At 39.7% G+C, this 15244-nt stretch overlaps 1 protein-coding gene across 1 annotated transcript; it reads right to left on the reverse strand.

The window, feature by feature from the left end:
- Positions 1-7617: 7617 nt before the first annotated feature.
- Positions 7618-13990, reverse strand: cd28 (CD28 molecule). The gene is made up of 5 exons (XM_034216347.1): positions 13906-13990; positions 12720-12961; positions 10261-10417; positions 10005-10168; positions 7618-8542 (listed from the first exon to the last, which is right to left on the reverse strand). Exons 1-5 carry the CDS (start codon positions 13955-13957, stop codon positions 8453-8455), a joined length of 705 nt encoding a protein of 234 aa, XP_034072238.1. The 5' UTR covers positions 13958-13990; the 3' UTR covers positions 7618-8452.
- Between the last annotated feature and the right edge of the window lie 1254 nt (positions 13991-15244).

Raw genomic sequence — 15244 nt, forward strand, 5'->3', positions numbered from 1 at the left:
TTTTAACAGTAGAAACACTGTTTCTAGCACCTAAAATAAGCTCTTCCTCATAAAATCCTGAAACAGTTTAGGTACTTTGTTGATGTATAGTATCTACCCAATAACACCAAACATTAAAAATATACTGTATTCTGATATTAATATACTTTATTAATCCTCGTGGGGAAATTGTTTCTCTGCATTTGACCCATCCTGTGTTAGGAGCAGTGTGCTGCCATTTCGAACGGCGCCCGGGGAACAGTGTAGGGAACAGTGCCTTGCTCATGGACACCTCGGTAGCACTTGGTCTTGAACTGGTGACCTTCCAGTTGCCAAGCCAAGTCCCTATCGACTTCGCCACCACCGCCCCACAAATAGCAATATGATGCCACAGCAGGGTACAACAGGGTACAACAGGGTACAGACCAAAAAGCCAAACACGTCGTCTCTATCCACAGCGACTATTTATTAACCGATGAGTAAAGTGACAGGAATCAAAATGAAAACTATGGCCAAAATGTGGTAATCATGTAGATCCTTTTTAAGGGTGAAAATGTACGAATGTAATGTTTTTCTTACACTATTACATGTCGCTTTTTAGGCGCTTTTTAGATACTTTTACCAAAACCAACTAACATACACTCAATACTCTGGGCAATCCCCACAGGAGCAATTTGGGGTGTCTGCAGTGGGGGATTGAACCAGTGCTCTCCTCATCCGAAGATCAGTACACTAATTGCGAATGTAACATTATATAAAATGTTGGACTTTTGTAAAAGAGACGTAATGATTTGTAAATTGTAGCATTTTGCTCTGCGAAATATAAAGAGCACATCTCCTAAAAGTGATGTTTATCCGGACAATCTACAAGCTTTCTTTAAATGGAAATACATGTGTAACTAAGAGCAACATTAGTAAGATTCTCATGGAAACAGACTAAATAATGACCGATGACTCACTTGTGTCATGAGTGTGTGGCCGTTTTCTTCATCTGTTAAGAAACTGCAGCCCTCTTCGTGTTCTGGGTTATTTCGGGACATATCTCTTCAACAAAAAAAATAGAAAAGACAAATAGAAACCACAGAGACAATCAGTATTAGTGTCTGTGAGAGAAGACGAGATGAGGAGCGTTTTGTCCATTTGTTGTTAAATGTTTGTGATTAGATGCAAGATTGTCAGTAGGCATATCGTTTAAATACGGAGGACACACTGCCAAAGAAACACAAATATATCAAGGCCAGACAAAGCACTCGTTGTTGTGTTCAGTAACCACAACCAAAATCATACTTATTGTGCATTTAAAGGTATACTTTTGAGGGTGTTCTCCTCAGTCCTCATTTCCTGTAGTGTGTTACAGTGTATAGGTGCATGTAAATGTTCTGCAAAGGCTCAAATGTTTACTTCTTTAACATAGCGACATCACTACTGTATGTAATAGTTGCACTTTTATTGACTAGCTCTCCAACATATTGTACGTGATAGGCTAATGGGCAGGACATCTCTAAGCAGTTGACCAATCACAACAGAGCCGGCCAGCTAACCAATCAGAGCAGACTGGGCTCTGGTTTCAGACAGAGGGTGAAAAGAGGTGCTGCAGCACAGGCAGTGTGAGAGAAATAAAGAGCTTTTTAAACATTAAACAACACATCTCACAGTAGAGACACTGAATACAAATATCAACCTGAACATTTGCATAATATGTCCTCTTTCACATCTTTGCCGAGTGCAAAAGGCTGTCTGCCTCAGTCATGCATTTTCCATTCTGCCTCTCTCTTGGTTTTTGTCTCATACGTCCTTGGAAAATCGGAAAAAAACATTTCAGTTTTCGTCATGGAATTAGTTGCAAAATGACTTGAAACGAATGGAATTGATCTCTAACTGCTTCTTAATCCAAAATGAAATAATAAGAGGCAGATTAAAATGTCTTATTTACCTGGTTACAAAAAAAAAGATTTTCATATTTATGTTTTGAAATGTGAGTTCTCTAGGCTTAATTATGTCCTTGTCATTGTGCCTCCTCTTTCAACTAGGCTTTACATTGACAGGAGAGATAAACATGTGTTTTGTATTGCTGTCTGCACATAAGATTTCATTTGAAGGAAAAACTGAATTTCAATGAGGTTACAGAAAAAGAAAATCGTAATTGTATTTGCTTTATCTGTATGTGTCTGTCCTTTTGCTTTATAGGTGCATGCGTCCATTTTCCATCTTTATCAGCAGTTACTTTGAAACAACACCATTCTCTGATTATGTTGTGGAGTCAGCAGTTAGTTCACATCCTGTTTATCAGAGTGTGTGCCGGTGTGAAGGCTTCTCACATCTTTGCGTGAGATAAATAGAAACCACAGAGACAATCAGTATTAGTGAGAGAAGATGAGAGTAGGAGCGTTTGGATTGTTGTTAACAGCCTGTGTTTTTGGTCTTTTTTTCTTGCTTGTAATCTTGCTTGTTTACCTAAGAATTTGTAAAAAGTCAGTATTTAAAAGTCGGCCACTTTGGTCCAAACTAAATTCTTCAAAAGCTTTTTAGGAGATTGCATATTCCCCATTGGGTCAGTCATCATTCTCAATATGACGAGTTATAAAGGAAGAAACATCTGCGAAGTGCATTTCAATTCTCATCGCTGCGGATTTCTTTCCTGAAACCTCCAGACATTTTCAATGAGCTCAAGAAAAGTTTTTAGGACAAGTTTTTGGAGTCTACCGCAGACAGAGATGGCAAAAATACACACATCCTTTACTCAAGTAGAAGTACAGATACTCGTGTTTAAAAATACTCCGGTAAAAGTAGAAGTACTGACTAAACTTCTCTACTGAAGTAAATGTAAAGAAGTATGGGCTTTTAAGTAAAAAGTACCCATAACTAGCAGCTGTTTTAAAGAGTACCTGACCTCCCTTTATATTAATAGAACAATAATGTCATTGTTAGCTAATGAATGTTTCCATGCTGAACAACGGCAACATGACAACGTTTCCATTGGTCCCTCTTCTTTAGAGAAGACCAGGAAATGATGGATGCACGCAGTGGCGTAACAAGGTTGTGATTGGCCCCGGTGCAAATATTGTTTTGGGGCCCACCGAAAAAAGAAAAAAAAACACATATTTCTTGGGGGTGCTTTTTGCAATCCTGGGGGGTGCTTCACCCCCTAGCTCCCCCATGGCGCCGCCCCTGCCTCCAACCACCACAGCCTGACAACGGCATGGCTAACTAAGAAGAGGATTAAACTTGTTTCCTTGATGTTTGTCTCTGGGGAATGGGCCGGTAGGCCTACATGGACCGGTTGCTATAATATAGCTTTTGATCTTGGCGTCGGGATTCTCAATAGCGCCATAGAGTCCCCTATCGGTTGGGGCCCTTGGGGGAACTGTTGGACCACCGCCGGGCACAGCCAAATCCAGCCTCTCCTCCTGGCTGGCTGGAGAAGAAGGTTGCACAGCCACGGCCACGGATACAGCTTCACTTGTGGAGCTAGATGGCATTGATGGTGGTGAGGCAGGTGAGCGATCGTTAGCCTCCGGCTCCAGCTGCCGCTGCACGTCAACATTGCCAACGTTAGCGCTCGATTTAAAAAAAAAAATGCCACTGGATACACGGATCGTCTTAAAATAAATAGGCACGCAGTGACTCTAAATAATAATGATCACGCCACCAAACGCAGGTTAAAACTAAAGTAACCAGCCTATTTTGAAAATGTAAGAATTAGAGAGTACAGGTATTTGTTTTCAAAATGTAAGAAGTAAAAGTGGTCAGAAAAATAAGTAGTGGAGTAAAGTACTGATACCAGAAAAATGTACTTAACGACAGTAACGAAGTATTTGTACTCCACTACTTCCCACTTCTGACCGCAGCCAACCAAAGTTTGTACTTGCTAACGTAGCTTTTTCTGCCCCTTTCAATGTGAACAGAAGAGACACCATGTGCGCTGTTAGCCTCATATTTAAAAAAGATCACGTCTACCCTATCTTTATGAAAGCCAGCATGTCTCTCTTCATGTTTTGCTTTGAAGCATGGCTGTCCTGGCGTTTCATGGTCTGACGAAATGTCCTACAAACTTCTGATAAAGCACAACCTGATTCTATCTGACACACTTGTGGTATGTCCTTAAAGACGGAGACAGGAAACTACAGACTGCGAGTCACTGTGGCCGGGATGCTGCTGTCAGAAACCTGAGTCACGTCAGTATCATAACTAGGGCGACTTTTATCAGATGAAAAAACAACCCGATAACCAACGTTTTATAACTCAATCTGATTACCGCTATGGATCATACTTGTATCTCAAACAGGTGCAGTCTGCTGTAAATGTCTTTAATTGATTGACTGGTCTGAGGAACTTTCCACGGACATATTTATTTTTGTTTGTTTTTGGGTTAAGGTTTGGGATTTAAATTCCCAAATGAATCCCATTCTTATATTATTTCTTCCAAAAAACACAATCATTTAGCCAAGATAATCTAATATTGCTGTTAGACATCACTTCAGATTAAACCAAATAGATATACAAAAGCTAGAAGACGTTTTATGCTCATTTTCCGGTTTCATATTTATATTTAGCTCCTCTACTGGGACACGTCTCCATGCTTTAATGTTCAAAAAGCTCTTTATTTTTCTCATACTGCCTGTGCTGCAGCACCTATTTCCACCCTCTGTCTGAAACCAGAGCCCAGTCTGCTCTGATTGGTTATGTGGGAGCCATGAAACGTGTATAGTAATTCGTTTTGTTTTAATATAAGATATTTGTTTGATCACTATTGATTGGTTGGCTTGGGTCACATGGATATGGGAGGCACTCATTATAATCCTGTTCACCTGCGTGAGGTGTGTGTGTGGAAGAGAGGGTGACACAGGCTCGTTGTACTTTTTGTTGACCGCAAGTTTAATGATTGCTTTGATTATTATAACAATGTATATGTCCAAGGAAAATAAGTTGATCATCCCAGATTTCATTAAGCTACATTATTTTTCAACAGAGTTTTTAATCTCAGCAAGTACTTTTTGTAGCGTCTCACACAATATCAAACAGGCCCGACCTCAGCCTCTCAGCGACGTTGTTAGTTTTCTGCTGTCGCTATTGGTTAGTGATTGGTTAGCTGGCCGGCTCTGTTGTGATTGGTCAACCGCTTAGAGATGTCCCTTCCCTTAGCCTATCACGTACAATGCGTTGGAGCGCTAGCCAATAGAAGTGCGAGTGTTACATGGTGATGTCACTATGTTACAGAAGTAAACAAAGGAGTCCAATGGAGGGGTTTCATGAAGGGGGGGAGAGAAAACTCCCTCTGAGCCTTTGCAGCCCATTTACATGCACAAAAACCTATACGACACACTACAGGAAAGAGAAAACTCCAAAAGATAGGGCCTCTTTAAGTCACATCCATGGTCACAGTGCCATACATAATAAAACCTTTTCATTTACAACCTAAAGCCCTTGTCTCTACTGTACATTTCTGCTGTGTGGCAACACTCATAGCGCCATCCCAGGTCACGATGTGGTTTCTAACTAACTGAACAAAACACTGATGTGGTGTTGGTACTTCTATTTAGTGCAGTTTCCACAAAACAAAATACCTAATCATCAAAAGGAAACTGACAACATATCTGGTTTTATGGCCTTTGATAAGTTCCTGTTTGTCTTGTATGTCTGTGGTTCATGCTGATATTGGTCTTTCACTGTCTGTGTAATATGGGTTAAATGCAGTGAAATGTCTTAAAAGTGATCCTCAGTCTAAAGCCTGACTAGCATCCTCTAGAGCAGCGTTTCTCAAAGTGTGGGGCGCGCCCCACTGGTGGGGCGCAGAGATGTGATAGGTGGGTCGCGAAATACAAAATAATATATATATTTTTTTTCACACTGGTGGATTATCAAAACGCATCAATGAAAGCGACCCTCTACTACACAAAACAACACCTGTAAATAACCCAATTTGTGTTCTTTGAAATTGAAAAGGATATTGCATTGTGTTTGTTACTTTCGTTGCAGTTGTATGTCTTAAGTGTAATTTGGCACGCTTTTATTTTGAAGGCGAGTTTACGCTGTTGACAGTTGTTGTTGCTATGGAAACAAGAAACATTTCACAGCGGGCGGAACTTGTCATAAAGTCCGCGATAATAAATCCCACCCATTTAGAGGGAAGATATGATTGGTCAATTGTACTGTCATTTGACATTACTCTCTTCAGTTACTATAGCTGGCCCTCTGTTAATTCATAGCTGGACGTCCAACAGCTCCTGTCTTCACCTCGCAGAGACGAGCTTCTTTCATTTAACCCTTCACATTCAAACAGAAACTGAATATTCAAAGGATTTATTTCTTTGGAAATGTTATTTTAAATACAATTTAATCAAGTTAGTTTTGGTAAAACTAATGACAAATATTACTAAAAACATATTTTAAAAAAATATATAAAGAAAAATATAATTTGTTTTAATGTTTTTAAATATTATTTTGTAGAATATCTTAGGCCCTCGGAGACAGGCTCGCCACTGGTAAAAAATCTCTCATACACACATGTGAAACGCTCTCACAGACACACACAACAGCGTTGCAGTCGGGAAGAAAAGCAATGTGGAGCGAGAGAGATAGAGAGCGAGAGAGCAAGAGAGAGAGAGAGCACACCTTTATCTATTTAATAAAGTTGTAAAAAATAAAGTAAGAAATCCTTCCAATGTGTACTATAGGACAGTAAAAAGTTTAAAAGGGGAGGGATTAGTCAAATATGCATAAATAAAAAGAAAGAATGCTAACTAGGTAACATAAGATAAGAATAAACAAGTTTAAATGATTTGTTGTGATCATATTCTAAAGATGTTTGGATTATTGAAAAGTATACAGCTCCCTTTCATCTGAGTGTTGAGAGCTGTATCCATCAATTCATGTTGGGCTCAAAGTAGGGCTGCTCGATTATGGCAAAAATCATAATCTCGATTATTTGGGTCAATAATTGATATCACGATTATTAAAAACGATTAACCATTTACTTTGAAAACATCCATTTATTGAAGAAAATAATTTGAAAAGTATGTTTTTAACAGTTGATTACCCTGAACTTTAAGTATAATTCAACTGAAAAACCTATTTAAAAAAAAAAAAAAAATCGTTTTATTTAGATTATGTTGTTTTCATAATCGTTGCAAGCCAAAATCATAATTGCGATTAAAATACGATGAATTGAGCAGCCCTAGCTCAAAGTGCACCAGATTGATGCATTTCACTTCAACATTTAAAAAAAATCTTCCTGGGGGTGCATGCCCCCGGACCCCCCTAGAGGATGTGATGTCCACCACCAAATAAAGCAGTTTAAAATAATTAAATTGCTACATTTTATTTTAGTAAACACTGCAAACGGGTCCCACAGACCCAAACAGCACACAAAGGTTAAAGGTAGCATATAATGTTAAAATGTGCTAAATATATACACTGCAAAAAAACTAAAAGAGGAGTAAAAGTAGCTCACGACTTGTTTTATTTTTTGAAAGTAGCTCTCATCCTAAAAAAGGTTGGAGACCCCTGTTATAGAACGATACATTTGACAATTTCAAGCTTGGCCTACCATTTTATTGGAGCGATGAGGAACAGGTGGGGAATGAAAAGGCCCACCTGTTCAAAGTGGGGAATGACAGAAATGTTTGAGAACCACTGCTCTCGAGTCTGCAGGTTTTATTACATGCAGCAGTATCGAAGAAAAAAAACAGCATCCAGATTCAACGAAAGGTCTTGTGGTCAGTGTTTTAAAAATGGGGAGGTGAACCTGCTTTTATTTATTGTGTATATGTGGAAATACTAGTGGCATGATGATGGTGCCAGTGCAAAGTTGACGGGGTGCACTGTTGCTTTTATCTCAATAATGAAATGATAACTTTAAATACCAATTTGATCTTTAACTTATATTTTGCCCTAAAGTTTGAAATGTATTGATATATAAAGTTAATAGATGTATAGATAAAAAAGTAATCATATTGCATGTTGTTAAACAATTGCAGTCAATGATAGAGCCATATTTTAAGTTAATATTATGCATGTTTACATCAGAACTTGCTTACTTACAACTCATACTAAGGCAATCTCTTTCAATCAAGTAGTTTTCTTTATGGATCCACAGTTTTAGATTTAACAACACAATTCAACCCTTTACATGTGTTTATACATATCATTAAAAAGCATGTTATCTCCATCATGATCAATTTTAATTAAAAAGTAGTTTGCAGTATTAGCAATACAAGTCAATACAAGTTGTGTTTACTATAATGTAAACATAATTGTTCATACTTAATCAGCGTAATATACACACACCAAAATGCAATTCTGGTATTTGTTCTTCTTTCGGTAAAAAAAAAAAAACTCATAACAGAGGTGATCTTTAATAAAGGGTAACGACCGACCCTATTTACTTGTATCCTCCATTCAAATCAATGGTACTTTAATGATACTAGGCAAAGATGGACGAAATAGGCCCAACTTGACTATCAAATCCTGATTTTCATGCCAAGTTGTAACTTGAAAATACAGCAGCGTCCACCGTGTGAACCGGTCTGATAATCTCCCTCCTCCCTCGATCGCACTGTGAGGCCTGCAAATAAAAACACAGAGATTTTAATTCAGTAAACAATACATGATAACTACCTTTTATTATATTTCAATCATGGGGACAAGTAACAGAAACATCAATGCTTTATTTCAATATGTCCAAAACACATTTGCTGTTGTGCGTAGACGGCTCTGCTAAGATTGTTCCCTAGTTTAGGTTTCATGTTAAGTGTTTCGATAGGTTCCTGTTTTATTTTGATAGTCTTGTCTACCCTCATGTGTCTAAAGTACGTTTCCTGCCTTGTCTGTTTTCCCACGGTTGTGATTGTCTAATTGTCTTCACCTGGTGTTGTCTGTCTAGTATAGTTCTCGTCTTCCCCTGTGTCGTTGCCAGATTGTCTTGTGTGTTCCAAGCCTTCCAGCGTAAGATCCTTTTGTCATTGTCCATAGAGTTATCGTCCATAGAGTTAGATTAGTGTATTAGTAGTTTTTGTTTTGTTGCTTTATGTATTCAGTGTGTTATGACCTGTCTACATTAAAACACATGTTGATACTTTGTTTGTCTCTGCATCGTGCATTTGATTCCACGCCCTTGTACAGCCCTAACATTTGCTCACTCAAATTGACTGTATACTGTAGTTACAATTATATTTTTATATAATTCTGACGCTTAAATGACTTTACTATAAAAAGCCACTATTCACTATCCTACTGCAGTTTCATTTGCCAACAAATATAGACTTTCACAGTATAATTGTATGTTTTTTATGTATCTGATTATCTTTTAATTGGAAGAGCACACTGTGGCAGCGGGGTGGGGTTAGGGCGCCGGCTGCTGGAGTGAAGGGAGTGGCTCGGCCGGAGCTCAGACAGCTGATCGGAATCAGGTAATCAGTGCCGGAATAAAAGCATGTCGTAACCTGGTTCTGGTTTGTTTTGCAGTAGGCGGGATCCTGGAAGGTGGCAAAAGGACCTGTGAAGGTTGCCACACGGGCAACGTTGGAGACCCGTGGATACTTTTGTTTGGAGTTAATAAACGCCAGTGTTACCGAACCTGCTCTTTCCGTCCATATTTGAACTCTGTGTGAGCGGAGAGGCTCACACACACATTGACAATCTACAATATTTAATTTAAGTTCATGTACTGTAGCTAACAGCTGAGTGTTATTAGGGTGTTGAATGCAAACCTTTTTCAGGGTTATTTGATCATTTTTTAATCAGAAATAATACTTTATTTATTTTGGGGTAAGTTGGGTTTCATGACCGCTACTCTATTTGAGTATGTATGAATAAAATATACAAAAACATATAATAAAATAATAAGTAAGAATGTGCATAAATGTAATTAAAATGCATACAAACATAAGAAGTTAAAGTAAAAATGCTCAATAAAAGGTTACGAAAATGAATAACTTAGGCGTAAAACAATCTTCCACCACTTCAATTATAGAGATAAAATAATAACGATAAAATATAGGGATACAAATTCAATATAATGCTCTGACCTGGAGGTACATAATGACTATGAGGACGAACAGCACCAGTATCACCAGGACGATCACAGGAACATTGACTGGTGCCGCCGTCTCTTCATCCTCATCTTCCTCTCCTTCATCTTCTTTGTTTGAAATCTGTCTCTGAGCCCCCGGCGCCGGACAGTCAGAGCTGCCTGAGGACAGAGTTAAAGGATGAAGAGAGAGTAAGAATGATGTGTGAACGGTGGAATCAGTGGGGGTAATATTATTGAAATATGCAGGTCACCTAAAATGTGAATGAGGGTGCCGTTTCCAGTGAACCGCAGGTACGGTGGAGGGTAGAAGATCTCTATGTCACAGCGATACAGATCTGTGTCTGTGGCTCTCAGTCCGGATACCGTCAGCTCCAGAGCGCCCTCTCTCCTCTGAGCAGAGCACTGCACCTAAAACGCCAGGAAACACAATTTAATGGAAGAATTTAAAGAGGCCCTATTGTGCTTTGTGGGGGCTTTGCTTCCCTGCAGTGTGATATAAAGGTTTTTGTGCATGTAAATGGTCTGCTAAGGCTCATAACATGTAACAATCAAGCTTCTAAAGTACATCGTTTCATATCATTTTGGTCAAAGTTGGAATAATTTAAAGGTCTCCTATTATACTGTTTTTCATCAATCTATTATAGGTCTCAGATTTATACAAAACATGTCTCTGAAGTGTTTGTCTCCAAACACCAAACGGATCATTGCAGCATTACCCATAATCCCCTCTGTTTCAGCCCTGTTTCCAAAGTGCTGATTCTCTGTCTGTTACTTTAGGTGAAAATAAGGAGCCCCTCCCCACGCCCCTCTGAGAGACATTTGGTTAAAAAGAACTCAATGGTGCTCTAGGAGGAGATTCAGGTGATAAGGGGGGGGGGGCGGGGTTACCTTGGTTGCTGATTGGCTAATGGTTACACAAGACAAAACATTGTTATGACATCATAAAGTGGCCAAAATCTGATCAGTTCATTTTCAGACAGGTTTTTATAGAAATGGATCAAAAAGAGAGAGAATCTTTGTTCCTGAAACTTTCAGAGTCTCTTTCCACAGAGGGGACACATGTTGATGTAGAAGAGACGTGAAGAAGAGAGGACACATGTTGATGTAGAAGAGACATGAAGAAGAGGGGACACATGTTGATGTAGAAGAGACATGAAGAAGAGGGGACACATGTTGATGTAGAAGAGACGTGAAGAAGAGGGGACACATGTTGATGTAGAAGAGACATGAAGAAGAGGGGACACATGTTGATGTAGAAGAGACATGAAGAAGAGGGGACACATGTTGATGTAGAAGAGACAAGAAGAAGAGGGGACACATGTTGATGTAGAAGAGACGTGAAGAAGAGGGGACACATGTTGATGTAGAAGAGACATGAAGAAGAGGGGACACATGTTGATGTAGAAGAGACATGAAGAAGAGGGGACACATGTTGATGTAGAAGAGACATGAAGAAGAGGGGACACATGTTGATGAAGAAGAGACATGAAGAAGAGGGGACACATGTTGATGTAGAAGAGACGTGAAGAAGAGGGGACACATGTTGATGTAGAAGAGACATGAAGAAGAGGGGGACACATGTTGATGTAGAAGAGACATGAAGAAGAGGGGACACATGTTGATGTAGAAGAGACATGAAGAAGAGGGGACACATGTTGATGTAGAAGAGACATGAGGAAGAGGGGACACATGCTGATGTAGAAGAGACATGAAGAAGAGGGGACACATGTTGATGTAGAAGAGACATGAAGAAGAGGGGACACATGTTGATGTAGAAGAGACATGAAGAAGAGGGGACACATGTTGATGTAGAAGAGACATGAAGAAGAGGGGACACATGTTGATGTAGAAGAGACATGAAGAAGAGGGGACACATGTTGATGTAGAAGAGACATGAAGAAGAGGGGACACATGTTGATGTAGCAGAGACATGAAGAAGAGGGGACACATGTTGATGTAGAAGAGACATGAAGAAGAGGGGACACATGTTTGATGTAGAAGAGACGTGAAGAAGAGGGGACACATGTTGATGTAGAAGAGACATGAAGAAGAGGGGACACATGTTGATGTAGAAGAGACATGAAGAAGAGGGGACACATGTTGATGTAGAAGAGACATGAAGAAGAGGGGACACATGTTGATGAAGAAGAGACATGAAGAAGAGGGGACACATGTTGATGTAGAAGAGACGTGAAGAAGAGGGGACACATGTTGATGTAGAAGAGACATGAAGAAGAGGGGACACATGTTGATGTAGAAGAGACATGAAGAAGAGGGGACACATGTTGATGTAGAAGAGACATGAAGAAGAGGGGACACATGTTGATGTAGAAGAGACATGAGGAAGAGGGGACACATGCTGATGTAGAAGAGACATGAAGAAGAGCGGACACATGTTGATGTAGAAGAGACATGAAGAAGAGGGGACACATGTTGATGTAGAAGAGACATGAAGAAGAGGGGACACATGTTGATGTAGCAGAGACATGAAGAAGAGGGGACACATGTTGATGTAGAAGAGACATGAAGAAGAGGGGACACATGTTGATGTAGAAGATACATGAAGAAGAGGGGACACATGTTGATGTAGAAGAGACATGAAGAAGAGGGGACACATGTTGATGTAGAAGAGACATGAAGAAGAGGGGACACATGTTGATGTAGAAGATACATGACAAATAGGTGACCTTTAACACCCCCTCACATTTACCTCTCCCTCCTCCCCCGTCTCTATCGGCCCTGTGAGGTTGAGGATGGAGGAGCAAATCTTGGTGGATCCGTGGAGGCCTCGCAGCAGAGTCACCCGCAGGTCCTCAGGTTCAGGGAACGGGTACGACAGGTCGTTGTTAGGGAGGGGGCTCTGGTGGTGGAAGGGTTGGGGGTGAAGAAAGCACTGAACCAGAGCCGTACCATTGCTGCTCACCACTTTATAGGGCTGGACCACCTTCACAGCTGCAGAGAAACAGGGGGAATTGGGAAGAGACGGTTAGAAAATGGGCTGCCGTGCGTCACATTTTTGACCTTGAGATAATTTAGTGAGTCCAAATGGCAAAGGACAGGCAACATTTCAGCAGATTAACATTTTAGGCATAGAGCAAATATCAATTTATGGCGATAAACTTCAGGCAAAAAAGTATTTTTCATGCACAGATCCATTGAGAGACTCCCTGCTCTGCTTTCATAACAGTCCTTGTATCTCCTGTTACAAAGGTGTCTATAAAACATCTGATTTACACCTTCAAGTCTGGTTTTATAACACTTTATAGAGTCATATAGGAGATATTCAAATTCCCAACTGTAAAACGAGACAGTTAGAAAACGGGCTGCTGTGTGTCACAATTGTGTCTCCTCTTTTCACCATGTCATTATTTATTAAATCCATATGGCTGAGGACAAATCAAATATCAAACAAATCAACATATCCGCAGATTTACTGTTTTCGTTCTCAATTTATGGCAATAATTATTTTGTTTCCATGCACAGGTCAATTGAGAGACTCCCTGCTGTTTGGCTTCCATATCATTCCTTTATCTTCTTTCAGAAAAGTGCACTTAAAACATTAGTGTTGTTTTAAGTGTTGTTTTATAACACTTAATAGATTAATGCCAACTGGAAAACCAGGAAGACATTTCAATAACAAGAAATTGGAACCTGGCATATTCCAATAATCACATTTCTGTTTTATGAACATTCAGTCTTGTTTTTAAATCAGAAACTTTAAGATATTCACTTGAGTATGATATAAAGAATGGAAAAGTGACACATTTACATATTTGAGAGGCTGAAAACAGCAGAAAAATGTATGTTAATTGAGTCTCAAAACAATTGACGATTAATATAAAGTAATAGTCACTTATCACCACATCTCTTATCTGTCATAATGTGTTTGTACTCACCGCTCCACGCAGGCAGGCAGAGGCTGAGCACTGTCAACACAAATAGAGCCATCAGAGAGTCAGGATCTTCCTCTCTCACACACACCCTCACACTTTGATTTGAAAACAGCAAAAACATTGAAACTCACCATTTTATCCGTGCGTGTCCGTGCGTGTCACGGAAACTTTGTGCCGCCACAGGAAACTGAAGAGATGCTCTGCCGGTAAAGAGAGGCGGCAGCTTTAACCGGCTGCTTATTCTGCAGAAAAGATGTGTTCATACTGAGCCAGTGTCAGCGTTATTTACAGCTTCCTCGCACAAGAAAAATGAAAGAAGCGACAGATAATAAGTAGAAAAGTTGCACACTTGAGTGAAAAGTTGAAAGAAAATGATTATGAAGACCTTATAAGAAACACAACCTGGTAAAACCTTTAATTCAATTCAGTTGTAAAACACGTCCCTTCAGAAAAAAGGAGGTTTAAAGCTTTTTTGCAGATAATGCTTGTGGGAGAATGTGCATTAAGACGACTCTTAACAACTAAAAGCCTTTGCTGGTTGTTTTTTAAAATACAACGTTTTATTTATTAGCTTTAAAACACATCATTGCTAGTTTCCCTCAAAACAACAACAAATAATACAAAACATATTATAAAAGCTAAAAGTAAGACACAGCACTCAGGGAGAGGATTGCAGGTTTGATATATAGTTAATATGTCCTGCTAAATCTCTCTGAATTTCCCATGCATCAAGATTACAAATGTGATAACAGCTGTGGTGATTCGTAACTATTACTTTATATTAATCGTCAATGGTTTTGAGACTCTATTAACATACATTTGTCCTACAAACATTGCAGAAAATGCTGTTTTCAGCCTCTCAAATATGAAGATGTGTCAGCTTGCTATGCTTTATATCATATTAAAGTGAATATTGTAAAGGTCCCATGTCATGGCCATTTCTACTGATCATAATTCCATTGTTGAGCTCTACTAGAATAGATTTACATTGTTCAATGTTCCAAACTCACATTGGTTTCTCATCCAGCATCTCTGTATAGTATGTGTATTCACTCTCTGTCCTACACGGCTTATTGGAGCTCCTGCCCCCCCCCCCCCCCCCCCCCCCCCCCTCCCTGTGAGCCCAGTGTGCTCTGATTGGTCGGGACGTTGCGAGGCTCGCTGCTCAGTGAGCTGGCTTACTGGTGTGGTGTCCGGGTCGGCGATACAGCGGGACAGTGCGAAACTCATCCTGAGCACACAAACACTCACAGCCGAAGTAAAAACAATAAGTGTGGCTTGATATTGAGAAAGAAAAAGGTTTATAACGCTGTGAGAATGGGTCTGCGGAGAGCATTTGTCC

Source organism: Gymnodraco acuticeps, unplaced genomic scaffold, assembly GCF_902827175.1.
Source record: "Gymnodraco acuticeps unplaced genomic scaffold, fGymAcu1.1, whole genome shotgun sequence".
NCBI lineage: Eukaryota > Metazoa > Chordata > Actinopteri > Perciformes > Bathydraconidae > Gymnodraco > Gymnodraco acuticeps.